Raw genomic sequence first — 27,557 nt, 5'->3', positions numbered from 1 at the left:
ATTACTTATTACGGATAATTTATCAACGAAACAAATTAACGAGGTAAAAATTATACTTTTTTACAAGTAATTTAGTCACACTTCTACACAGGTTTTACTAGCAAAAATTTAGCTTCAAACAATAAAATGTTTTATTTCTTGTAGGAAAAATATTTCATCATTAGTGTTTTAAATTTATTCCTATAAATAAATATTTTTGAAGTTTTAGTAATTAACTTCAAACGTATAAAATAAATGCTAGAAAGAATTAAAAAGCTTACAAATAGAGTTTTCAGTTGGTGCAAAATAAGCATTTATGTTGATCATCCATTCTTGGTTTCTGTTACATAAAAAACAAAAACTTCAAAATAATTTCAGTTATATAATTATCTCTACAGAAGCTGTACTTAAAAATAGTTAATAAATTAAGTAGATAAATTAGGTTTAATTATTTTTTACTTTTAAGCTACAACTTACTCGAAATCTTCAATTGATAAAAAAAACTATGTACTAATAAAATACGACTTAAAGTTAAATAAATAATTAAAATAAATAATGAAAAAAGATTAAAATGTTGCTTAAATTTTATATAAAAGTGTTTATGCAATCTAAAACTGCTAAGTTCTATTAAGATAATTAAGGAACAAAAAAGGTAAGAAATTTGTTAGAAAACTAACAAATCAAAACTATAGTTTATTATTCTTTTATATTGTAAACAATTATTTTTGTATTTATTCCTTAAAAATGACTTACTCCGAATCAACAGGTTTTTTGAAGTTTTTCATTTTGTACCTCGCTCTTATTAGCTCACTTTTGATCATAATGTTAAAAAAGTTTTCTTTCATTATTTTTTCAGATATCTTTAAAAATATTCAACTATTATGATAAAACAGTCAATAAAACCATGCAAGTTTAATGTTCTTTTTAAAGCTATGTTTGACTAATTTATAAGCTTCTAGTTTAAAAACTAAAATACATAGATAAAACAATTTTTTTTACAAATATAAATATTTTCCTACAAAAGTAACTAAATGGATATACGTGTACTACATATGTGTAGTGCAATCATTTTATATGCATTTTAAAACTCTTTTACAATAAGAAACAGTTTACTGATAAAAAGGCATTAATGAAAATAGTATATAAAATAAGCTACGTCTAAAACATATATATCTAGAAAAACTTTAACTTTCTTAAAACCAGGCAAAGAAACATTAAGAATTATAACTTGCTATACATAATTTACAATACGTTAATTATAAACAAACATTATTGAACTAAATACTATCTGACTAACTTCTTTGTAGTACAAGTTGAGAAAAGAGTTTTTTAGGGTTTTTTTAGAATAACCGACATTTGCATGCATATACCTCGCCTGTTTGAATGTGCTTAATTATTAACGCTTTTTGGTTAAACATATCTATCTAAATATTAAAAAAATTTGAAGTATTTTTTAAAACGAGTTATATTGAAAAATATACAAGAAGTTTCAAAGCTTTCTTTTTAGTTGTACAAAAACAAAAAAATCACATGAAAAACTGAAAACAACATATTCATACTTTTTCTGCAGCTTTTGATTTGATACTTTTGTTCATCCATTCAGCAGTTGAAAGATTTTCCAAGAAAGTTTTCTTAATATCATTCACCACATTTTCCATCTAAAATCTAAAGCTTGAATGAACATTCATGATCGTTTCACAGTTTTTATTTTGCTTTGATATCAATTTTTATGCAAAATAGTAACTGTGACAAAATAGTAGACAAATAATTGAAATAAGATAAGTTAAAAATTTATATGAGTTTTATTTTAGTACTTAACACTGCTTACATATGTTTTGCTTTGGTTTCCAAACTTTTTATGGACAAATAGTTTACTGATAACTAGATAGAAAACATCAGTTGTATATTCAACACAAGTCATCCATCTCTCGTTACAACTCTGGTAGAAAAATAAAATTTCATTGTATGCAGACAAAAATCAATAAATACCTTTTAAAATTATTGGAAACATTTAATAACAAAAGATTAACCCTATTGAGTTTTGAAAATCCTATTTGTGTATAAACAATTTTTAGCATTTTATGTGTAGAAATAATAATTTTTTTTAAATAAAAAATTACTGTAAGTAATTTAACAAAAATAGAACTGTTTCAGTAAAATGTCGTATCAAAAAAGTGGAGAGGTATTAGTAAATTAAAAAAAAAATCTTTTGATAATGTTAATAACCGTATTATTTTTATTGAAATATTTATAAACTAAAGCCAGAAAGGGTTGTAGTATAGCGGTGGGCAACATTTATATAAGGCGAGCAATATTTACCATGAAAACATCTTTGTGGAACAAAATTTAAACAACCTCTTAGCGGTTCGCGTAATTTTGAAGAACTTAACTCTAAAAGTTGAAAAACTCTTTAAATATATACTAATTAAGCATTTCTGTGTACAAAAACTTAAACTATGAGTACATTTCAAAACATTTCATATTAAAATAAATAGTTTTGTTAGATTTACACCATAAAGTTTCAAGCTCAAAACACGTCGTTTGCCGTACGTTGTCCACTTTTATTCTAGTATATCTAATAATATAATTTAATGAAATATCTAATGAAAAAATATTTAAATTTTAGCATGTTACATTTAGCAAATATCTAGTGCAAAATTTTAGATAACTTGAAGAAGTTTTTAACTTGGTATAACTCGATTCTCTGAAAACCACCCCAATGCGGTATGGGAACAAAAACATGCGACCTTAGAGTTTCAGCTGGAACTTTTTTTACATGCTATAATTATTACAAAAACTTATTGTGCACAATTTTAGACGTTTAATTAAAGAAACTTTATGGAGTCAATTCTTTATTTTATGTAATTTTTTTCAAAGTTTTCTTGAATTTCAATATTTTTTAATCAAGAACTTTTTTTAAATCAATTTAAATTGTGGACAATATGTTTTAGTGATAATTGCCACAAGTAAAAATTTCCAATCAAAAACTCAAAGGTCACATATTTTGGGTCCCATACAGTTTGCACTGGGTGGTTTTTAGAAAATTTAATTTTTCCAAGGTAAAAGTTTCTTCAAATCATGAAAAATTTTGCACAGGGTGTTTTTGTGGTATTTGCAATCAGTGTAAAAACGATTTTAGCTGAAAACTCAAAAGTCGCCTGCATTATAAGTACCCTAATACACATATATAGCTAAAGTAGTCTTAAATCCTTACATTAAAACGGAATACTAACGAAAAAAAAAATTAACTTATATCAAAATAAAATACAATTAATTTTCACTTTTACAAAAATAAACCTCACAACAACTATAACGTAAAATTGAACTTACTTTGTCAACACCAAAAGTATTTCTTTCGATTATAGACTTAGCTTTTACGAATGAACTGTTTAAAAAGCCAATGTACTTGTCAATTGTGAACCATATAATATAATTATTAATTGTCCTGCGAAAAGTTTTTTTTTCACTTAGTTACATCTTTGTTTACTATACATATTAGAAAAAAGAAACGTTGGTATTTCAATTTTTTCTATTTTTATATCTTTAGAATTCATCAGAAATATTATAATGTTTTTTTTTAATTGGTCAGGTATTACCTTGTATAAAAATAAAAGCTATCATAAACTATCATTTAAGCTAGTTTTTAAAATAAATAAAGTCAAGCAAAACTTTAAAACAGATTAGAAATAAAAATTATGCTAGGTTGTAAAAAAAATCATACATTCTGGAATTGAAATACAGTCACCTCTCACAAATCTACGCTCATTGTGTCCACAGCAAAAGTGCGTAACTAAACAAGAGGTAGCAAATATATTAGCTATCTTTTTATAATGCATTTGTCTAAATACACTTAGGTGACTTTTCTGCTTTATTGGTTTACAAAAATAGTTTTCATTTATGTTGTACATATGTTTTAAAACATTAAAAAAACAATTGATTATGTCTATACATTTTTCTACTTTGTTCCTTTTCCAATGCCCATCTAAGATTTAACTTGTTATGCATGGTGTTATAGAAATTTTTTTCTCTAATATCATACAAGACAAGTTTACCTTAGGTGGTCAAGGAACAAAGTAGCTAAAAATAAGAGACCTATTGAGTTGAAATGAAACGTTATGCCATAAATGTTGTAGGAATTGAACATTTTACCTAGTTTGACTTTAAGGTATAAAGGAGCTAAGATACCAAAAATAAACAATACAAGTCATAGAAATTAAAATGTTTATTATGGAAAACACAAAATAAAAAATCTCAACTTTAACAAAGATATAATTTCTTCTATATTTGTAAAATTTAGATTAAAAAATATATTGAAAAAAAATATATTGTTAACATTTATTATTTATTAAAGATTTTACAATTTTTTTTTGTAATTTTTGAGATTTCTTAAATACGTAACTAAACGAGAGTGTGTAACAAAACGAGTGTGTAGATTCGTGAGATTTAATGTACATACTTTTTTGAAAAATATAAGTACACGTTATTTTCATTCGAATAATTTTATGATAAAAGTTTTAAGCATATTTAGTTACTCCATAGCCACGATATTTTTCGTAATTTATAATTGTTTTAAGTTTTGAAAAATTAGTATGTACAATTTTTAGCTTTAATATAAATGAATGTAAACTAATAATTTTATAATTAAAGCCTTAATTATACAATGTTAATTTTAATATAAACTACTACATTTTAAATTAAAAAACTTTAGTATAAAAAGAAAAAGAAAAAAAAAACTAATGTATGTTTATTTATAAACGATTGTATAAACTTACTCTTTAGTCGTATTCTTAAAAACATTTCCAAGTTTACTAAGGTAACTAATAGAATCTGTGCATACTACTTGACTATCACTTATTTTGACATCCGCTTCTACTTTGTAATATGTTTTTATTAAGTAGCTCCAATTTAATAAACTGTTTGTTTCATTCTGTAAATAATATACTATTTAAAAACTTAAATAAGTAGTTTATTTTACAATAGACTTTTGTAAAACAGATTATATTTTTTTATTTGCAATCAAACACTTCCATATATATTTTAACAGTTGTTCAAATTATTTACAGAAAACTTTAACTCTAAAGTTATGGAGAATGTTTTATTTACACTTGTACAACGTTTAAGTCATGTAACTATAAAACAAAAATCTAAAAATTTATACATTTCAGGTATAAAAAACAGGCAATAAAATAGTTAAGATACCACAACTTACTTTAAATATATGTAAAGGGAAACAACTTGTGGCTGTAGTCTGTGTCTTAACTTGAGATATTCCAATAGCAATATCAAGAAGGTCTGTTTCTAGTCGAATGACTTGATCTATATTCCATTTTAAATCAGTTTCGTTTAATTTTGATCCCAGCAGTTCAAATATGCTTTTCATATACGTTATACGGTCGTTTTTCATCTAAATAATGTGAATGTAATGTAGTGAAAAACAGCTCAAAAAACTTTTGTTGTTTTTACTTTTATACATTAAACATTCCTAGCAGCAAAACAATATTTTCAAAGTACTTCTTTTAATATACTTATCTATTTTGTTAAAAATGATATAATATTACAAACTAAAATGCTATTGCAAAATAAGAAGTGTTCTAGAAAAAAAAAAAACGAATGTCAGAATTTAGCTATTGTTTGACGTAAGATAAAAAAAACATAATTCATTCGACACGGTAAATAATTTTATTTTACTTTGGATTTCAAAAGTGTCTAGAAAAGTAAAATTATATCATAAAAAAATATACTTGTTCATTTTTTTCCTTGTCGTTTGTGTTTATAATTTCCTTTAAATACAAAAAACGAGGTTGCTCCACCTTAAAATGTTAAAAACAGTATAGATAATTGATGAGGCGCACTACAAACAAGTTTAAAACAAAATTTATATACTTAAATAAACTTACATTCAATATGTACTGTTTTGAATTATTTGGATTCACAGTTTGATAAATTTCAAAAAAAGGAAATATATTTTTTAATGTAACATTCAATAATACTTCATCCAAGGTAATTGTCTTATTTATATTCACTTTAATTACTGGAATGTTACCAATCTTAAAAAATGTAAATTTTTTGTTATACATTTTAATTTAGGAATTGTTTAATAAGAACTTTATATTAAAAAGTAGTAAAACGTACACTTAAGTCTTGTAAATATAAAAGTAAAGGCTTAGCACCCAAAATATTTATTTCACTCTCGTTCAAGCATTTTTTGTACAACTGCCTTGCTGAATTTTCAAATGCAGTTTTAGGATTGCTTTCTGTTTCTGAAAATTCAAGTAGTTATAAGATATACACCTAGTCTAACTTCATTCTTAAATAAACTAAAATTAAATACATCAAAATTGTTTTTATTGGTATGCTTGGCTAAAAAACACTTGTATTTTGTTCTAAACATACTTCGTAACATAATTTTATACATTCGTAGTCTACAGGGAAATTTACAGTAATTAGCATAATTTTACGAAAAAAAAATGAAATTTTGAAATTAACAAAAAACTCTTGTGATACTTCAGATCTACAAAACAAAAGCTATAAACCGTACAGAAAATCTAAACGGCAAACAGTTTATATAAACGGGAATTCAAGTCTAATTTAACAAGTCTAAAATTATATCCCAGTTGCAGATTACAAGTGTTTTTTATTTAAGAAGATCTATAGCAGTTAAAATGTATTCAAGAAAACGACCCAACTTCGTCACAATATACTAATAGCTCAACTAAATATTGTTTGTTCAACCAAAGTTCAATATGTACTTATATTGTTTTTAATTGTTTAAATTAATATTTTAATTTTTATAATCCAACAAGTAATTTTTGTAAAATTTTATTTAGTGTTATATGTTAAGAGTAGCTATTATTGTGAAAACAAAAACTATATTGAACTTATTCAAAAATTCAAAAAACAAAAACTTATTCAAAAATATTGAATAAGGTTTATGTTAAGTAAAAAACTTAAAATGTCAAATGAAAATGGAATTAAAATGCTGATTGAAAATTCCAAGATTGGAAAACAATTGAAAGAGAAACTTATAGCATTCGGAGCTCAAAAGGATATGGAGTTTAGTTCACTCCAAAATGATATTTGCAAATTAAAAAATGATTACACTGAGAAAAGCTTGAGTCTAGAACAAAGATTGGTTAAGTTGAAAAATGATGATTGCACATGTGAAAAAAGTTTTAGCCTTGACAAAAAATATACTGTAATCGAACAAAAAATTAGTGAACTACAGACATCATTCCTACAGTTTAAACAAGAATTTTCTACAAAATTTGATAAGTTCCAAACAAAGTTTCTGACCTACGCTGATACAGTTCGATTGAACAAACCAGCTGAGTTTTTCACAGGTATAAGTACAAAATTGAGTTTGGTTACTAAAAAAATTGAAGCTCAAAGTGATGAAAAATTAAAGAAAAAAAGGCACTCAATGTAATTGTATTCAATATTCCAGAATCAGAAAATCCTAGTAGCTCACTTGAAAATTCAAAAAAAGATTTAAATACTATTCAAGAAATTTTGGGAGTACATAAAATTATTAAATCTGAATTCAACTCATTGTACAGAATTGGAAAAATTATCAAGAATAGATGCAGACCAATTATAATTAAGCTCAACAATTTGGAAGCCAAACAGAGACTTTTAAAATTGAGAAATTTAAAAGTTATTAGGAAAGGAAAAGAAAACGCAATATATATTAATCCTGATAGAACGGCTTCAGAGCTTTTGTCTTTTAAAAAATTGCGAGAAGAGTTAAAAATAAAACAAAAACTAGCTGATGATAAAAATCTGAGAGTACAATATGTAATAACAAACAACAAAATAGTTGAGAAAATACAGCAGCCCTTTCGTTACACCACCCTGGAACTCTGGGGTTAGTGTTAGTTGTAACAACTTTGTTAAAAACTTTAATATATTTAGTCATACTGTTAATTCTGATAGTAATTGTAGTGATTTTTTCCTTAATAATAGTACTGTTAGTTCTTTAAAAAATAAGTGTACTGAAGCCTTAAACACAAATTTTCTCAATATGTCAAAGTCTAGTAAAAATTTTATAATAAAAATTTCCTATACAAATATTAGATCTATCTTAAACAAAATAAGTTTTGTTGAGTTTCATATGTGCACAAACAACATAGACTTATTTTTCTTTACTGAAACTTGGTTAAATCCTAACATTATCAATTCTATTTTTTGTCCATCTGGTTATAACGTTATTCGTAATGATAGATTGAGCAGGGGGGGAGGCGTTGCTGTCTTTGTTAAAAATTATTTAAAAATTATTGAAGTTAAAAGTGAATTTATTGCTTTTGACGGTTTTGAATTTATATGCTTTGATTTAATTCTCAACGGATTAAAGTTAAGATTTTTATGTATTTATATTCCTCCAAATCTTTCTAAATCTATAAAAATTGTATCAAACATGATTGACCTTATTAAACATTTCACACCAAAAAATTTTTCTTTCTATATTATTGGTGACTTTAATTTTCCCAATATTGATTGGAGTATTCCGAGCTCAACTTTCAATGAATGTAATAAAATTTTTATTAAGTTTTGTTCAGAAAACTATTTAACTCAAATTATTGATTCACCTACACATAAAGACGGTGGTATTCTTGATTTAGTGCTTTGTAATTGCATGGGGTTGGATAGAATTAAATTTCATTCAGTAGATTCACCTTTAACTAATACTAATGACCATTCCCTTATATCTTTTGGCATTAGTGTTAAAAAGAGCATGAAATCAGCTACTGTGACACTTTACCCAGATTTTTCCAGAGCGGATTTTAAGTGTATCAACAAATATTTGTCAAATATAGATTGGAAATTTATTTATAATAAATCAGAGAATTTACAGGAGTTTTATGATAAATTTGTTAACATTATTAATCTTACAATCAAAAAATTTGTACCCTTGAAGAAGAAAAATAGAAAACGTAAGATATATCCTTCTAATTTAAAAAAACTACTAAAAGAAAAGCAAAAACTATACAAAAAATGCAAGTTAGATCAGCAGATTACTGAAAAATACAAGCTAGTTTCAAAAGCATACGAAAAAGCTGTAAAAAATTTCGACATACAACATGAAAAAAGCTTCTGTCAAAATACTAATTCAAAAAAATTTTATTCTTTTGTAAAATCAAAGCTAAATTTATCACCTTCCTTTCCTCTTTTACTTGATGAAAATAACTTACCATTAATTTCCGACTTTGATAAAGCCTCTTATTTTAACAAATCATTCCAAAAAGTATTTAGTAAAGATTATGAAGATGAAAATTTTATACTTATTGATAAGAGTTGTCCTGAAATGCATGATTTTTTTATTAGTAATAATGAAATAATTGAATCTGTAAATCATTTAAAAGATAAAATACTCAGAACAGAAGAAAATATACCTTCGTATTTTTTAAAACGAACTATTAGCTCTCTCATTTTCCCAATATCGTTAATTTTTAATTGCTCTTTAGCAATATCTTTTATACCAAGGCAATGGAAAATATCTTATATTATACCAATATTCAAAAAAGGAAACAAAAATAATCCATTAAACTATAGATCAATTTCACTAACTAGTAGCTTTTGCAGATCTTTTGAACACATAATTTCATTAAAAATACTTAATCATCTTTTCTTAAACAATCTTATTTCTCCGAAACAATTTGGTTTTCTTCCTAAACGAACTTCATGTATTCGATTATTGGATTGCCTTCATTCATGGTTAGTATCTTTTTTTACCAATAAATCTATTAATGTAATTTATACAGACATTCAGAACGCGTTTGACTCTGTCTCTCATTTTAAGTTAATTAAAACTTTATCTCAATACAAAATTAATAGAAATCTAGTTGAATGGTTCTAAGAATTTCTTCAGGAAAGAACACATAGAGTAGTTATCGGTAACACGTTCTCAGAATCCTTACCAATTTTTAGTGGAGTTCCGCAAGGAGGGGTTATAGGTCCACTGTTATTTATAATTTATATAAATGATATAGCCTTAGAGGTTGACTCTAATAGCAACATTAAGCTTTTTGCAGACGACACAAAAATATTTAGCCAATCTAACTTAGTCTTACAAAAATCTTTAGATAAAATCTACCATTGGTTAAAAGAAAGGAAATTAAACCTAAATCCCAGCAAATGTCATGTTTTGAATATTCGCAAAAGTACACCTATTCCAGCGTTTGATTTTAAAATAAACAATGCAATCTTACCTAAAACTGAGGTATTTAAAGACCTTGGAATTTTTATTTCAGATAATTTAAAATGGAACCATCATATTAACTTTATTTACCGTACTGCATCAATTTTATCTTTTCAAGTTCTAAAAAGCTTTATATCTACGGATTTGGTAATTCTTAAGAAACTGTACCTAGTTTACATCCGTCCTAAGATGGAATACAACACACCTTTATGGTCTCCATATTCTATAAAAGACATCAACCAACTAGAATCTATTCAAAGAAAATTTACGAGATTAATCTTTAATCGGTGCAACATTTCATATACGTCTTACATAGACAGACTAACAAAGCTTAATATAAAAACTTTAGAGTACAGAAGACTTGAATTTGATCTAATTACTTTTTTTAAACTAATTAACAATGAAACTACTATTGATTCTCAAACTTTCTTTAAACCTTATGAAAATAAATACTCACTCAGAGGTAATAATAGAAAATATACATGCAAATATCATTTCAACTATGTTGGTTGGCACAAATCTTTTTTCTATCGTTCGGTAAAAATGTGGAACAAACTTCCAAATGAACTAGTATCGTGCAAAAATCTTAAACATTTTCGATTAAACTTAAAAAGATTTGATTTTAATAAAATATTTACCAGTAAAATTTATAAGTGATTAGTTTTGTTCATCTCTTTAGCCATTGATTTGGTGTGTGGTATGTAGTTTATTGGTAGTTTAATCTGTAAGCTACACCTTCCCCTTATAGATTTAAGATACTTTTCAACTTTGATTTTTTGGAAGGGCTGTTGTTAATGTGCTTTGGGCTCTAGATTTTGAAATTATTGGATATTCAGTTGATTCCTAAGCTAGATTTGTGAAGTGTTGCTGCCAAATTTTTGAAGTGATTTTTGACTGAATTTGCCGTCATAACGAGTGGCAAATAGTAGCTGAGATGAATGTTCTGCAAGATGAAGACAGCTTCTGAAGATTTGACAGAAATGCTTGTTACAGGGATTTGTTGCTTTGGAACGTATAATTGGAGATTGGTGACTTTGGAATTGTTGAATATTTTGTTGTGAAAGTTTTAATTTATTCAGTTTTTGCCTTGTATAAGTTTTATGTTTATGTTTATTTAATCACTGTAATTTGTTTTTTCTTTTTATGTTAGTGTCTTTCAGTTTAAGCGGTTTAGGTTTTAATGCCTAGGTCCTTCGTTGGACAATAAACTTAATAATAATAATAATAATAATATGTATATAGCTAAATATTAGATACAAACTCACTTAACTTAATTTCGTTAAATTCTTTTACTCCAAAAAAAAAAACAGTTTTTTAGACCAAGGTGGCCACTGGTTTTTGGAAAACTTTCTCTGGGTTTTCAAATATTTTTCAGGGTTTCAAACTTTTTTCCAAGTTTTTGAAAGTACATATTTTTTTGATTATTTTTAATAGTAATTTAATCTTATATGGAAAAAAAGTGCTTTTTGATACATTTAAACGATATATTATTACTATTATTTAATGTTTGTTTTATTTTTTGCTAACTGTACTACTATTTTGTTACAATTTCTTTAAAGTTCTTCTCATATGACTGTCCAAAAACATTTATGTTGGTGTATAACACAAAAAGCCATACAATCTAGTTAAAATTTGTTGTTAGTTTATTATTATTATTCATCAAACTATTTAACAAAGCAATATTTTGAAAATCGCAACAACTGATATTAAAGTTGAATAAAAATGAAAACAAGAACTAAAAGAAAATTAATGAAGTACGAATAATTAAAATTTAATATAATTTATAATTCGTCTTGTATTTCTACTTGTTTCACTTTGCACTAGTCTTTTACAACATTTTTTAGTGCAACTAAAAGTTTATCATTGGAAAAATTAACTTTCTTCTGTAAAACATAATGAACTTTAACAAATGTAGTAAATGAAATATTGCCTTGTAAAATAAACTTTATTAAGTTGCACCAGTCAGAAATAGGTTTTTGTTGACTGACTTCACATGACATTCAAAACAATGGAAATGCAAGTAAAAAGTAGTTTCATTATTTAAAGTAATACTGTAACTAATAATTTATCAATCACTAATTAAGAACGTGTACTATACATTTTTTTAATCTAAAAAGGATAAAATTTACAATTTTTATTAAACTAAATTGTTAAAAAAAATAAAACTTAAAAAAATTCTAGGTTTTTCAGTTTTTCCAGGTTTTTTTTGCCTAAATTTCAAATTCCAGGTTTTGTGGCCACCCTGTTAGACTCTTGTTTTGTTTTTGTCTTTTAATATATTCCATTTATGTGTTTTAAATATTTATTTCAGATTTAATTTGTAATTGAAGAGCCGTTTAGGGCAAAACCTTGACTTGTAATTAAAATATGATAAAATAAATCTGAAACTATGTAATGGTAAAAAAATAGTTTGGAGGACGTGTGAAACCATAAAATATTTTTTTACAAGCTTGGTATTTAGTCTTTGTATTTAAGATCATATATATAATTTAATTATGACATTTGTAACATGTAGAGCTTTTTATCCCATTGTATCGTACTTCGTTACCTAATATTTTAACATAAAGTTCATTATCTATAAGTGGAATAAACAAACTTAAATGAAAAATATTTTTCATGAATTATCTTAATAAACCAAATCACTATATCTTTGATCAAGTATAAAATTCTAGTTTAAAGATGAGACATTGATTAAATATAAGACTACAATTTTTTTTAGTTAGTTTTTTAATTTTGAAGTTCAATCCACGTAAGGAAAGCATTAAGGCTTAAAAAGAAGCGCTTCATACAAGATTTGTAAAAAATTTAGAACGCTTAGACAGAGATTTGTGACACTCTTATGCAATAAATGTAAGAATTAAAGCTGCGTTCATCGGCGAAAACAGGAAAGGAGTTAAGTGATAATGAAAATCCAAACGATTAATTTATATTCAGAATTCCGGAAACTCTCTCGGAGAAACAGTATTGATTTAAGGCAATTAGTTTTAGCTAAAGAAAAATTACTCAGCCATGAATCTTGTGATTATATAGATTATAGACGATGTTGGTGATCATTCTAATGATATTTTTAAAATAGTAAAAATTAAGATTCAAGTAAAAGAAGAACACGTTCCTGTTTAGATGGTTGCGACAGAAAATAATGATGCTACTTGCCTTGTGTTGTTAAATGACTATTATGCCCCATGAAGGTTCGATGATGAGAATACCTAACTAACAAGAAAAGAGCCAGCATAGAGTTCTAAATTATTTAAAATTTGTTTATGTTTGTATTCTTAAAGCTTTTTGAATAAGTATTTTTTTAAGTTTGTTCAAAATTAACTATCTTAGAATGAATTTTATTTATCTCATTTAGAGTTTTACTCTCTATTGGGAGATCTGTTACTCTTTGAATCCCCTCTAAGAATTTTCGTTTTAAATAAGCTAGGCAGATTTTGAGTTATGTTGTTCATTGTGTAGTATATCTTTACGTATTGCTCATTGTTTATAAATTAACTACACAAAAACAAATAAGGAGTTATTTATCATAACATGATAATATACATGTCCATTGAGTGACGAACAGTTGTAAAAAAAAATATCTAATTTTTTTGTTAATTGATAAACTTTTTAAAACATTCATAAACATCCAAATATAGAAAACCTTATAATTATTTTTACAAATGTTTTATCTTATATACTAGTGTTCTTCACAGTGTGCACGAAACTTATTTTGGGGTGCAACGAAATATATTTTGTGATTTACACTAGACAATCTGGAGTTCATGTGAAGAGTGAAAAAAGTCTTCAACACATTTTTGAGAAAATTTGAGCTTAGGGTGAACAGATTTTTTTATTTCAGTTAAGTGTTCACAGATTTCAATTACTGTGAAGACCACTAATATAAACCATTAACGTTTTTTAAATTTACATTTCTTAACAAGTATAACATAAAATCACATTAAGTACCTAAAATTCTTTTAATAGTTTTCTTTTTGTCAGACTCCATTTTGGAAAACAAGTTGACTCTAAAAAAAATTAAAATGTTAAACAACTAATAAATTGTAATTAAACAACTGATAATTTTTCTATTATAATTTTAATACAAGGCTACCACTTATTTTTTAGTTTTAGTTAGTTACTTCTTAGTACTTTTCCAAAATTAAAGAGCAAAGTTTAAGACTAAGGTTAGTTAAAAAAAAAATACATCAAGGCCAGAGGGGGTTAAATACTTTTTTTAGTCTTGTTTTCTTCATTAAGAACTCAGCTACAAGTTGCTTTTTAACATTTTTTTTTTGTAGATTCAAAGTAATTTTTGAGATATACGCATTTAAAACTGAAGAGTTTCAGATGTTTCTAATGTAAGGCACAAACTAAAAAGACAAAAAAAAAAGAGACTATTTACTTAAAGTAGGCACTATAACGACTACTTCTTTCCAAAAAAGCAAAACAAAACTAAATATAGTTTAAAGTGTACAGAAAAATTAGAATGTCACACCAGTAAAAAATATTTTTAATTTTAAATACCTGCTATAGTTAAAATAGAAAACAAATTCAGAAAATAACAATTAATAATAAAATTTACCTTAAAAAGAAAAAAACAAAAGTAATGTGAGTTAGTACAAAGTAGCCGGTGGTTATATGTTGATTAAAAACAAGTTCTATTTCAGTATAATTCTATTTTACTTGATTTCGGCAGCCTTTTATGAGTAGCAAGTAAAGTATTAAAAAGAAATTATTTCAAAAGTCGCGTATTTTGAGTGCTTGTAGTAAAAAACTGCTCGGTTAAGGCCGTAGCAGGGGGTAATCACTTTTTTACAATTTAATCTTATTTTATAGAGTTTTAACTAAGGTACAAGATGTATTTTACAGATTTAAAAGATTCAAACTAATTTTTGAGGTATAGCAGGTAAAAGTCGGAGGCAACAACAGGTTTCTTATGGGAGGCGCACACTAAAACAGCAAAAAATACTATTTCACAAAAGATATATCTTCTCCTACATTTTTCAAGATAACTACCTCAAACTTTCAGGAAATGTTCCTTGCAATATTTAGAAAAAAAAAACAGTTTTTATTTTGTTTTTTTGTCATAATTTTTTTTTTCAATTTTCTTTTTAAGAATTTTGTAAATATTGCAAGGGACATTTCCTGAAAACTTGAGGTAGTTATCTCAAAAAACGTAAGAGGAGATAGATTTTGATTAGTTTTTAGTTAGTTGCCGTTTTAGTTTGCGCCCCCCATACGGAACCTATTGTAGTCTACGACTTTGACCAGCTATATCTCGAAATTCATTTAGAGTTTTAAAATTTTTTGAAGAGCAATTTGTAGCTTAGTTAAAATTTGATAAAATAAGTCTAAACTGTGAAAAGGTGATTTACCCCCTATGCCCTTAAACTTGTAGAAAGTAATTTCTTAATTACGACTAGTGATTACTCAACATATCTAACAGAATACTTGTAAACTTTATTATTATTATTTTTTAATTCTTTAAATTAAATAAAGGGTAGCAGGCGAATATTTATAATTGCTGGGTAGGGTCCTGCCTGCGGGTCATAATACATTGAACCCGGCTTCATTATAAGCATTGAATATTTTTATTGAAAAACTGTGTAATACCTTATCTAAAATAAATGTATCATTTTTTTTTATTTTTTAAATATACCAAATAAGTCCAGGGTTTGTTACTAAAAAAAATGTTTTTCACTTTTTAATAGTTGTACGCTTTTATATGTATGTGTTATCTACTTTTCCTTAACAACTTTATGTTAAAAAGTCGTTCAAAAATTCAGTACAATGGCCTGTTTTAAAGAAATTATAAATACTTAAAACTTCACAACTGAAGTTTAAGTTAATGTTTAGTGTAAATATTTAAGATATATATTTATATACTAATTAATAATAAACACTTTAATTTAAGAATTAATGTATACTTTGCAAGTGCTGGTTTCTTTTTTACTTTATAATTTTTAATAACCTTTCTAAATTTTGAGGTATTTCTAGGTTTTTGATGATCCAACCTCCACAAGCAAAAGAATAAAAATCATCACAAGGATCAGCAGATAAATTCATTTTTGTAATTATTCTATCAGATACATGAACGCAACTACTTGTTAGGCAAACTTTTTTTTCACTCTCTGTTTTTTTATAAATGAATGAAACACTTAAAACTTTGTGATATATAAATGTTTAACAAAAATATATAAGAAATTATAACTAGACTGAACCTTAACAATATTTAGTTAACTTATAGTTAAATAGAATTATATAAATGTTTTATGTAAGTAATAATGAATTATCTACGCTTGTTAAAAAATTTGTAGTTTTTAAAATAGAACAAACTGCTTTTTTCTACCGAGGTGAAAATTTAAATGAATACTTGAGCCTCTGTGCTAATAGATATTCAAAAATCAAAAAGTTAAATTTTAAATAGTTTATGCATAGACCATTTATGCAAAACTTTAAAAAATAGCTAGAATTGAAAAAAAAAACAGAAGTGTAAAAATTTTAGTGAGAAAAAAAAAAGAATTTCTGAATTATCTTGGGAGAATGTCATTACTAGAACGATGAACTATAAGTAAAAAGTAAAGAAAATGTTTCAAAAATATAAAAAAGCCACAGTTATTATTTAATTTATGTCTTTTAAAGTTCTTATTTATTCACATAGACATTAAAATAAATAGTTGAAATTAAGTTGCGGTTAATTTTTGTGTTTCTTTCCTATGAGCTTCCATTAGATGAGTGAGAAGCTTGAAAGATTTTAATAAACTATGAGTAAAACTTATGAAAGTTTTCAGCTTAGTTTTTAAAATACTTATTAGACAAAAAAATTATATGATTGAGTATCAAAAAATAAGAGATTTAATTAAATTTACATGTAAAAACATTCCTAAAGATCTACAAAAATTTCAAATAAACAAAAGTTTTTTGAAGATTGTATGAAGTAGAAACATTTCATACATGAAACATATGTAGTAAACTATATTTTACTATATAATTAATTAGAAATAGAGAAAAATCATTCAAAATAGTTTGTAATGTTTATTCATTTTATAAAATAAAAAATACATTTGTATTACACCATTATAAATAAATATAATTTTCTTGTAGTACTGTATTCTTTTGAAACCTTTTTATTAATTAATAACGCAACTCAGGTTTAAATGAGGTATTAGAAAATTTAAATTTACAATTTTTAGATATTCAAACTAAAGTTAGAAGTGTTATAATTATCTAAATATGTTTTGTTAAAAATTATACAATTATACAATTAATAAAATTTCTAATAAATTTACTTTTGTGATTTTGAACAGATATTAAGAGAATAAGTAAGGATAGCAATGAGATGACAACTCCACAGAATATAAGCAAGCACTTATTTCTTTTTGCAGATGTTTCGTTATTAATTCCTTTAATTCTTGTTTGAGTTTCTTTGAATTTTACCTATAAAAAATGCTTAGTCTAAATTAATTTCTAGTGTTTTATAACTTAATAATAACTAAAAAAAGCTATCGTTTATGAAAATAAAAAAAAAATCTAAAATTCACCATAGTAAGAGTGAAAAGGCTAAAAGCAACTTTTTTTCGAATACAACACTTTGTAAAAATTTAAGACTCTAATTTATTTATAATATTAAGTCAATTTAGTAAAAAGTTTTCCGGGAAAACTATTGCCTCGTAAACGAACTTTATTAAGTCAGTTTTGGTTTTTGATTTAAAATCAGTTAAACAAGAATAAACTTCAAATTAAAATCACTTGATATAGTAGATTATTTTTTTAGTATTAATAAATTTAACTAGGTCAGTTTAAGCAAAAAAAAAACTCCATTAAATAGATTCACATAATAATAATTAACGTAATAATCTTAATATTAAATATAGTCTCAATAGTCATGATTTTTAAATTCAAAGTTATTAGTTTCAAATCTGCAGATTAAAGTTGTGTATAATATTAGTTTTGCTTAAAAGTGAAATCAGTTTTTATAATTACAAATTCTAAAAATGAATAATAATTTACAACTTCTATAAAACTTGCAACAAACTTCATTAAATAGTTTCTTATATTTATGTTTATTAAATTCTCTCTTAATATCAAAAAATATACAAGGGTGGAAAACTAAAGTTTAAAACTAGTTTTGTGAAATAAATTTTATCCATATTTATTTTTACTACCTTTTGTTGATAAATTTTGTAACTTTACTAAATTTCGTATAACTACCTTTACAAATAATATATTAATGTAATATGTATTAAAATATGTGTGTAAAGGACATTTCTTTTACTTATTTGTTTTCTGTTTATTTATAATTATTTTTAATATTTAGAGACCACTGACTTAGGCCACTGTTCATGTTAGTCCTTCTATTAACTATAATAGAAATTCATTTTATATCTTTGTACTTTCATCATACAATATCTTAACTTTACTTTTATAAAATAAACTTTGATTTTCCAAAACTCTTTGAATATCTTATACAGCTTATAGTATCTATAATAAAACTATGGAAAGTATTTTCTATAAATAGTGTTATAACTAAATGAAACAGAAGCATTCTCCTTGACCAACATACATGGTTGTCACAGATCAAGCTGAGAAAAAATTTCCTGACTTTTTACTAAAATTTTCCTGACTTTTCAAAATCAAACTCTTAATTTAAACTTATTCTAAAATACATAATCTAACACTTAAAACTATATAAAGCTTTGAATCTAATTTTATTACAGGTTAATTTTTTTTTTTTCCTGAATTCCATCATCAAACTTCCTTTACATCACTTGAATCATCTGTGTATGATTGATGTATTTGCAATAAACAGCTCTATCAGCAAAATACTTATATTATTACCTTATAAACACAGCTTGTCCATTATTATTCCAGCAAAATGTTTTCAAAATGTGGCCCAAGGCCAAAATTTACTATGTATGATAATTTTGTTCGGGCTATCTGACATTTTTTTGCTATTGCACTGTCAGGGAACATTTTTTTGTTCAGCTCCGCCAGCTTATTACACGAACTGGCTGAGTAATTGTGCTTGACAGTGTGTAATGCCCATAAAATTTCAGCTGTTGTGGTTTGTGACTTACTTACCAAAACTATTGATGGGCTTACACCACTGCTCTCACAACTTGCTACTCTACTGCTGCTCTCACCACTTACTTCACTAGAGAGCAGCATTATAGAAAAATTATTGAATTCAATGAACTCCTGGCATTTTATTTCTATGTCCAGCTCCATTCATATGTACAGTGAGTGCTTTTCTTCCCATATTTGACAGTGACAGAAGTACATGAACACCACTTGCATTTTAACTTTTATGTATATATCACAATTTCACTATGGAAGTGTCGTAGCTACAGATCAACAATACTAAAAAGCTTACAAAATCTGCTTGTACAAGTAGGGTACTTGTTCAATATGTTAATAGGAAAATTTGCAGTTTTATAAAGGATATTTTACTAATTTATACCAGATGAAGACATAAAAAATTAAATAATTTTGTAAATTTCTAGGAAAATTTTGAAATTTTTTTCTGACGTTTAAGGATTTGTAATTAATTTTTACCATTTGAAGGCTTTGGAAAATAATGAAATTTGTAAACTTAAAATGACAAATCTGACTTTTTTTTTAGTTTTATCAAATTCCTGACTTTTCCTGACTTTTTTTCAAAACCCCCCATTTTTTTCCGACTTTTGTCATTTTTCAATATTTTCTTGACTTTTCCTGATTTCCTGACTTTTCCTGACCATGTGGCAACCCTGAACATAGTATAATAAAATATTATAGGCCTTAAATACTTTTAAAAGACTTAATTTTGTTTAATTCAATCAAAAATTTTATACATGGTTAGGTAGAACTAATTTTTAAGTTTTTAATCTTTGCTTTGTTTCTTGTCTGTTTTAAGTATTTAAGAAGTTATGTAAGTTCAAATGCAACAAGTTTTTGCCATTTTTCAGTTCAAAAATACCTAAAAGTTCTTTTAATTTTTAAACATTAGTCTAATTTTATACTTTATTAAAAACAAACTAAGTCTTTTTATTTAGCACAAATATATTTCATCAGTGTGATACAGTTGTAACAAAATAAAGACAATTTTATATTAAAAAGTCTTATAATTACATCAGAAACTACTTGGTCAAGCAAAAACAAAACACAAAAATAATTAAAGTTGTTAACAAACTGAATTCAATACAACATGAGAGTAATTAAGTTAAAGCCCAAAATAGTTTAACTAAAAAAGGATAATGAATAAACAAATTTTTTCTGCTTACATAACTTTGGTTTGTTTAAATGAATGGAGATGATATCAATTTTGACTAAGTCAAAAATATTGATATAACTTCTTAATATTTTGAATCTCACTTCATTGAGACTTTTTCCACATATTGGATTTTAAACTAAATGATCTGATATTGAAGATTTATTTATGACATTTGAAGTTGCTACACTAATTGTCTTTGGTTAATTTTTAAATTTTCGCTTACACACTTTAGAACTTAACTCTAGTTTCAAGGTGTCTAAAGGTTTGACCAATATAACTGTTTGAGCAAAGGCATTCAAACGTGTAAACAACACAACTTTTATGTTTGTTGGATATAATATATTTATCTTTAGGTCTCAAAACAGAACTAGATGTACAAATAACTTATGGTTTGGCAGCACGGTATACTTTTTCTTTTAACGTATTTATGTTTTTTTTTTCGATCTGGGTCAATTTTTCATCTGCATAAGGCAAAATAAAAAGAACCAGAAATTTCTCAGGATAATAAGGATTTATGTAATTTAATCTGCTATTTTCAGTTTTAAATACTTTATCGATCAAAGGGTTAAGATATCCGTTCTTTAATAGCATTTCTTATATAACACAAAATTCAGTTTGAAAAACTTTTGTAAAACATTTTTTTTTTCTCTATGAAATAAGGTTTTAATTAAATCAATTTTTCATTTTATGCTACAATTATATTGAAAATTCAGATATTGACCTGTGAACAAAGGTTTTCTGAATACCAACTTAATAAATTTATCAACACTTATCATATTTACTTATTTATTTTATATTAAAACATCCAAAAGTAAATTTGGTTACTTACTTTAATTTCTTTGGTGAACTTGATAGCACTTTGTAGGGAATTTAGTTTCTCAAATGATAATGAACCAACTCTTTCACTGTCACTAACTATAAAACAATTGTCTACGCATCTTAGTACTTACACCTAATATAAGATTAAGGCAATATCTTATATTCCAAATAACCCATGAAGATATTAGCCAATGTAGGCTTAAAGGGGACTCGATATTTATTTCATCAATTGGACGATATAATACATTGTTGAAACTGAATTCAACTTCTTAAGTTGTGAGCTTCATTAATAAACTTAAAAAAAAATCTTTTTAAAATCTGATTTTACAAGCTATATAATGTATCAGCACAAATATCAATCACTTCATTTAGAGGTACATATGTAAATAAGCTTTTTACGTCAAAAAAGCGAAGAAAAGTATCATTAGGTTTTTGATGTTTCAATTTAACCACAAATTCAAAAGAGTCTTTCACAAAATACTTTGAAAAATATTCCAAACTGGTTCTAACAAACTATTTAAATACCTAGCCAATTCGTGTTGCAGAGATCTTACCATAGAGAGTATAGGCTTAAGAGTTACAACATTTTTATGTAATTTAAGTAAACCATATAAACGAGGTCTTATAGAACCTACTGGAGTAATTAAATCATAATTTTATTGTGATAATTCTTTGTTAGACCAACCCTTTTAGTATTTTACAAAACTTCTTTTCTAACTTAATTGTTGTGAAATTTTCTTTCACAAGTCCTAATTTTTTTAAATTTCGTCTCATCAGTAGCTATTTTCAAGATTTTAGATATATAATAATTCTTATTAAAAATTACAATCCTTTATCTGGTTTGGAAATAAAAACCTGTTCAGTACTTTTAATCTTAGTGAAACCATCTCTTATTTTTTTGATGTTAATTACAGAATTTTGTTTTGGTTTAAGTTTGCAAAAACTGTGTGCAACTGAGACTAAGTTGGCTTATAATGTAATTTCATTCCATAACTTGCCTTTTCATCATACTTATTAGCAGATAAATTTTTGACATTTTGTTGTGTGAAACTACTAAATATTAATCAACAAGTATGTTTAAGTTCTTTGTATTATTATCCATTTACTTTTCTTCTCGTTTTTTAACAATATTTTCAGAGTTTATAACAAATTAATTAAATTTAATTATTTTAGTTCTATCATTTAATTTATTTAAACCACGTTCAATTTTACTAATTTCAAAAATATCTTTCCAATCTTAAAAATATATTTCAATTTACTCATGAATTCTAGCTATAAGCCACTAAGGACAAATCATTTTATTTAAACAATCTTTTAGAAAATTAACTAACAATTCATTACTTTTTAACTTACATTTTGTTGATATAAACTTATTACAAAGCTTGATTATTGACATACAGTAATAGAATTAAAAAGATTTAAACATTAGACTGCTATTATACTTCATTAAAAACAAAGAAAGTCTTTTCAATTAACGCAAATACCCAATATGTGAAAAAAATATATAATGAAATAAAATTTAAAATTTTAAGAAGTTGTAACAATATTTTTTTACCTTGTCAAAATTGAAGCTATCTGCATTCATTTAGGCAAACTTAAGTTATGTAAGCGGAAATAATATGATTATTTATTATCCTTGTTTAGTTAAACAATTTTTGGTTTTAAATTATTTACTCTCATGCTGTATTTAAATATGTTTGTTAAGAATTTTTTTTACTTTTTTTGTTTAGTTTTTTACTTAATTGTCTAATTTATGATGTAATTACAAGACTATATAAGTTTTAAATTTACTTCATTTTGTTAAAACTGTATCACATTGATGAAAGCTCTTGAAATATATATGTGCTGTATTATATTAAAATGAATGATTATAATAATGATAATATTTGAAATATATCAATGCTGTATAAAAAAAGGCATCTAATAGCTAAAACAAAAACTAGAAAATTTTTATATACTTGTATAAAACAACTTGTATTTATTATACTGTTAGTTGATACGTTCGAAATGTAAGAAAAAACAATTCCAAAAAAATCATTGTTTTAAATAATTTTACATAAAAGAAATATAAAAGGTTATTTAAGATTAGGGATAACCTTACTTGTATTTGCTCGTTAGATATAACATTATTTGCAATTTCATCCTGTATTTGAATTTTCCCATTAGTCATATCTAAATTTGAATCATCCGAAATTAGTTCAGTTATTAAACCATCTGAAGTCTATATATTTTATATTTGCTAAATATGTAATTGAAAACTAAATATAAAAAACTAAAAAAAATTAAATTAAAACTGAAATATTTTTATAATAGTTGTTATTGATTTCGAGTTTAAACTAATACCATGGTAGCCACTGTAAATTCTTTCAGATTTTTTGATTTTCTTTGATGTTTTTAAAGAACAAATTTTCTTGTCCTTTTTGAATAGCAACTTAAAGTCAAGTTAAAAAGGGTGTTTCTAATAGTTTAAAAACAGTAAAAAGTACTGATGGCTTTTTAAAATAAGTAGTTTTTTTCCATTGCAACAGACACTAGGGATGCCACAAGTGATAAATTAAAAACATTAACAGTTAGAAATAAAAATAGAAAACTTTACTTTTAATCAATCTTGAATATATAAGTTACCCATAAGATTTTTTTTAATAAAACTAAAGTATTTCGTAAACTTAAGAACAACTATACAAATAGGAGAAATATTCTAAGAATTAAAGGTTTATGTTCCAAAATTTATAGTAATAAACTAACTGCTTTGTTAAATTTTATTCCTGGTCAACTAAATAATAATTTAATTACAATTTGATGTTAAGAGACTAAATTTGATGCCATTTTTGTACTTTATGATGATAACAATAAAAACAATATAAACAATACAAAGAAGCCAAAAGTACCAAAGTACTTAGATTAAGATGCAGTGAGGAGTTACAAAAATTAAAAGAGCTTGAAAACACCAAAGAGTGTACTAAAAGCAGATGCCCTTGCTTATGTCATACAAATAACTAAATAAAAGTGGCGTTATAGAGGGTAAGCAGGAACCCTCAGCCTTCCATAAGAAAAATGGCAAGGAATTTTAAAACTGGATCCAGATACTTTTTTCAAATTGAGATCCAGCCCCATCTGGACTTAAATAGGCTATATCCAGCCAGACTTGGATCCTTGATCCGATAGATCACTAATTTATACCAAATAAATAGATTGTGTTATATTTTTGTGAAAATTTTAAACAAAAAATAAAAAATGTAATTTTTAACTACCTTTTGTTTGAAAAAATGGAAAAATATATTTAATGTATCATTTTCTTAACCCTATATTAGAAAAAAAAAGTTATTAAGTTGGTCCTATTTAAGTAAATAACTGAAGTTAGAACAAGAATTGAGTTAAATATTTCAGGAGTTTTAATGATCACCAAAATATCATTAAAAAACTTAAGGGTTTCAGAACATTATAACAAAATCAGTTTAAAATTTAGGTTTTGAAACTCAAAGTTTTTAGAAAACTTTTGTTTAAACTAAATTCCATCATTTTGAAAGAAACCAGGTTCAATGAACACCCTGTTATATCTAAACTAGAAATTAAATACACAGCTTTTAAACATTATTTTGTGATTAAAATTTATTTGCATCCACCACTGTTTTTAAATTTGACTTAAGAATTTTATTTCCTTAATAAGAAAAGTTGTTACAATTGTAAAATAAAACTATAACAACATTTTTAAATTTACAAATATTGTGAAAGTGTATTGCAATTAAGCTATTTGAATTGTTCTTTTAAGATCATTGTAACAATTTTGATTAAACTTCTCAATCAAATTGCATTCATTAAAACATTTTGTTTATCAATCCCAAAAACAAGGTTATCAAAAATTTTCAAACTTAGATATGCCTTAATTTAATAGCTTGTTGTACCTAAAACTACTAAATTGACATGAAAATTATTACATCTAAGTACCACTAAACTTTATACAAACTTCAAAAACTTAAGAAAAGTTTTAATGTTGATCATAGTCTATTTTTAGAACTATTTTTTAATGAAAAAAAATCATTAATTAAGGTGTATTTTATTTTTAGAGTCAAAACTTGTTTATGATAAAGATATTTTTAAACCACTAACCTCATCACAATCATCATGGACATAGACATAAGTTGGGGTTTTCTTACTTACAAATATTTTCTTTATTCCATTCATATTAAAGAAAACTTACCATAGCAGTTATTCTGTAAAGAAATATATATATAGTTGTTTTCTATTATGACATTTTTGATATAGTATATCAATTAATTTACTTTTAGTATAATAAAAATTATATATAATGATCACATGTACTTTGAAAATTCCTTAATTAAGTGTGATTAATAAATAAAAAGTTTTTTAATCTTACTTGCGTTTATATTTTTAACTAAAACAAGAGCCATTTTGAAAAAGGGTAATTGAAGTAAAGATACCTCATTTAGTGTGAATGAAAAGGTTGTACTAAGCTGAAATTTGAACATATACAACATTTATCTGTCTTCTTTATCTTCGACGCCAAATTTTTATTTTATGTGCTTTTGTTTTAATTCTTTGCAGTTATGTTCTGATAAGTCATTTTAGAATGGCACTTAATTTTCAAATTAATTAAACCAATATTGACGACATAATCGACGTATAAAAACAAAAAACCAGTATAAATTGTAAATCTACGTCTTATCTTTGAGGACACACCTTTATTTTATTTTATTTTGTTTTAATTCATTGTTTTGTATTGGTTTATTTAAATTATAAATTAAATGCTGTTCTAAGATGACATATCAGAACATAATTGCAAAGAATTAAAACAAAAGAACATAAAATAAAGGTTTGCCATCAAAGATAAGACGTAGGTTTACAATTTTTTTGTTTTTATAAGTAGATTTTGACGTCAACATTAATTCATTTAAATTGAAAATTAAGTGCTGTTCTAAGACAACTTATCAGAACATAATTGCAAAGAATTAAAACAAAATAAAATAAAATAAAGGTTTGACGTCAAAGATAAAGAAGAAAAATATATATTGTATATATTGGGTATTTATATATTGTTCAAACTTCAGCTTAGTAAAGGTTGTTTCTACCTGTGCAAATTTTAAAGTGAAAAAAAATTAAAAGCCAGGTTATTGAAGCTTAAACACCCACATTTCAAATTATGAGTTAAATTTCAGACTTTTGTTTGCAGTTTGAATTTTTATTTATAATTTTAATCTGCAAGGTTCAGACCTGGAACAGAAACTCTTAACAGCAGTTTAGATAGTTTAGATCAGCAATTCTTAACCTGGGGTAAATTTACCCTTAGAGATAAATTCCCTTGTTTTAGGGGGTAAATTTTCTTTATTACAAGTTGTGTAAATAAATCTTTATTATTTATTTTTTCAATTTATAAGTTAGTATTTAACTGTAATTTTCTTGAACTTAAATAAACTCTTTAAATTTTACCATTTTCTATATTTGTAAGCTTAAGGTTCAAAAAATTTAGTTTTTCTCCTCAAAATGAAACACTATTTTGTATATTGGGGGTAAATTTGGTGATTACCTTCCAATAGGGGGTAAAACATGAAAAGAAAGGTTTAGAACCGCTGGTTTAGATAACCTTACATACTAGAATGAAATTGAGGTCTTGAAACCCAACATAATATATATAATATAAAATTTGAGTAATGAGTATAAAGAAATTTAAGTACAAAACACCATTAAATTTTGTTTGGAGTATTTTATCTATTCATGCAATATTTTCAAAGTCTTAAACATTTTTTTTTACTATTTGTATTTTTAAATTATTAAAAATTAATGTCAAAATAATTTACTGAACTTTTTGTGTAGTTCATTATTGCTTAAAATATTTTGAAACCAACTTAGCAAGCAATAAAATATTAAATGTTTAGCAAGGTTTTGATACAATAAAACTATAATCATAGTATGATTTAGCAATAAAATTTAACTCAAATAAATTTATATTAAATAGATTTTGAAGTATAATTCAAAACAGTGTTCAAATAAATAGTAAAGCTTAAAGAATTTTTATTTGAAAATTTCAAATGCACTAAAGAAAATTTAAGTTGTAAAACTGTAACTTTAAGATAATGAGGTATTTAATAACGTATAGTTAAATTACTTAGAAAATCATCAAAAACAAAGCTTATTGTTGACTATTGTTAAAATTTCAAAATTAGAATGCTTATATTCATTAATGCCAAAACTGAATAAGTAAACCAAAAACACACAAACTACAAAACTTATAATCCAAAGCCCAGACACATTATCAGAGTATAACATATAACATTTTAGATAGTTCAAGTTGCTCCTCATCCCGTGTGACTTCATTAT

At 25.0% G+C, this 27,557-nt stretch overlaps 1 protein-coding gene across 2 annotated transcripts in view; it reads right to left on the bottom strand.

Moving 5' to 3' along the window:
* The window catches only part of LOC145834279 (endothelin-converting enzyme 2-like), a 30,908-nt gene extending 5,480 nt beyond the window's left edge, over positions 1-25,428 (bottom strand). For both annotated transcript variants that reach the window (XR_014369780.1, XM_082941670.1), the window contains exons 1-16: positions 25,332-25,428; positions 23,326-23,445; positions 17,443-17,590; positions 16,125-16,284; positions 14,120-14,178; positions 6,112-6,239; positions 5,877-6,026; positions 5,721-5,789; positions 5,189-5,383; positions 4,752-4,906; positions 3,310-3,424; positions 1,808-1,918; positions 1,539-1,637; positions 1,277-1,354; positions 733-839; positions 261-319 (exon numbers count right to left, since the gene is read on the bottom strand). Coding sequence is in view for 1 of the 2 variants with exons in the window: in XM_082941670.1 (XP_082797796.1) it covers positions 261-319; positions 733-839; positions 1,277-1,354; positions 1,539-1,637; positions 1,808-1,918; positions 3,310-3,424; positions 4,752-4,906; positions 5,189-5,383; positions 5,721-5,789; positions 5,877-6,026; positions 6,112-6,239; positions 14,120-14,178; positions 16,125-16,284; positions 17,443-17,590; positions 23,326-23,445; positions 25,332-25,406 (1,828 nt within the window). In the remaining variant the exon portion in view is untranslated. The remainder of the gene's footprint in view (positions 1-260; positions 320-732; positions 840-1,276; positions 1,355-1,538; positions 1,638-1,807; positions 1,919-3,309; positions 3,425-4,751; positions 4,907-5,188; positions 5,384-5,720; positions 5,790-5,876; positions 6,027-6,111; positions 6,240-14,119; positions 14,179-16,124; positions 16,285-17,442; positions 17,591-23,325; positions 23,446-25,331) is intronic.
* Between the last annotated feature and the right edge of the window lie 2,129 nt (positions 25,429-27,557).

This window comes from Thalia democratica, chromosome 4 (genome assembly GCF_965202585.1).
Source record: "Thalia democratica chromosome 4, ktThaDemo2.hap1.1, whole genome shotgun sequence".
Classification (NCBI taxonomy): domain Eukaryota; kingdom Metazoa; phylum Chordata; class Thaliacea; order Salpida; family Salpidae; genus Thalia; species Thalia democratica.
This window is presented reverse-complemented; position numbering and strand designations above follow the sequence as displayed.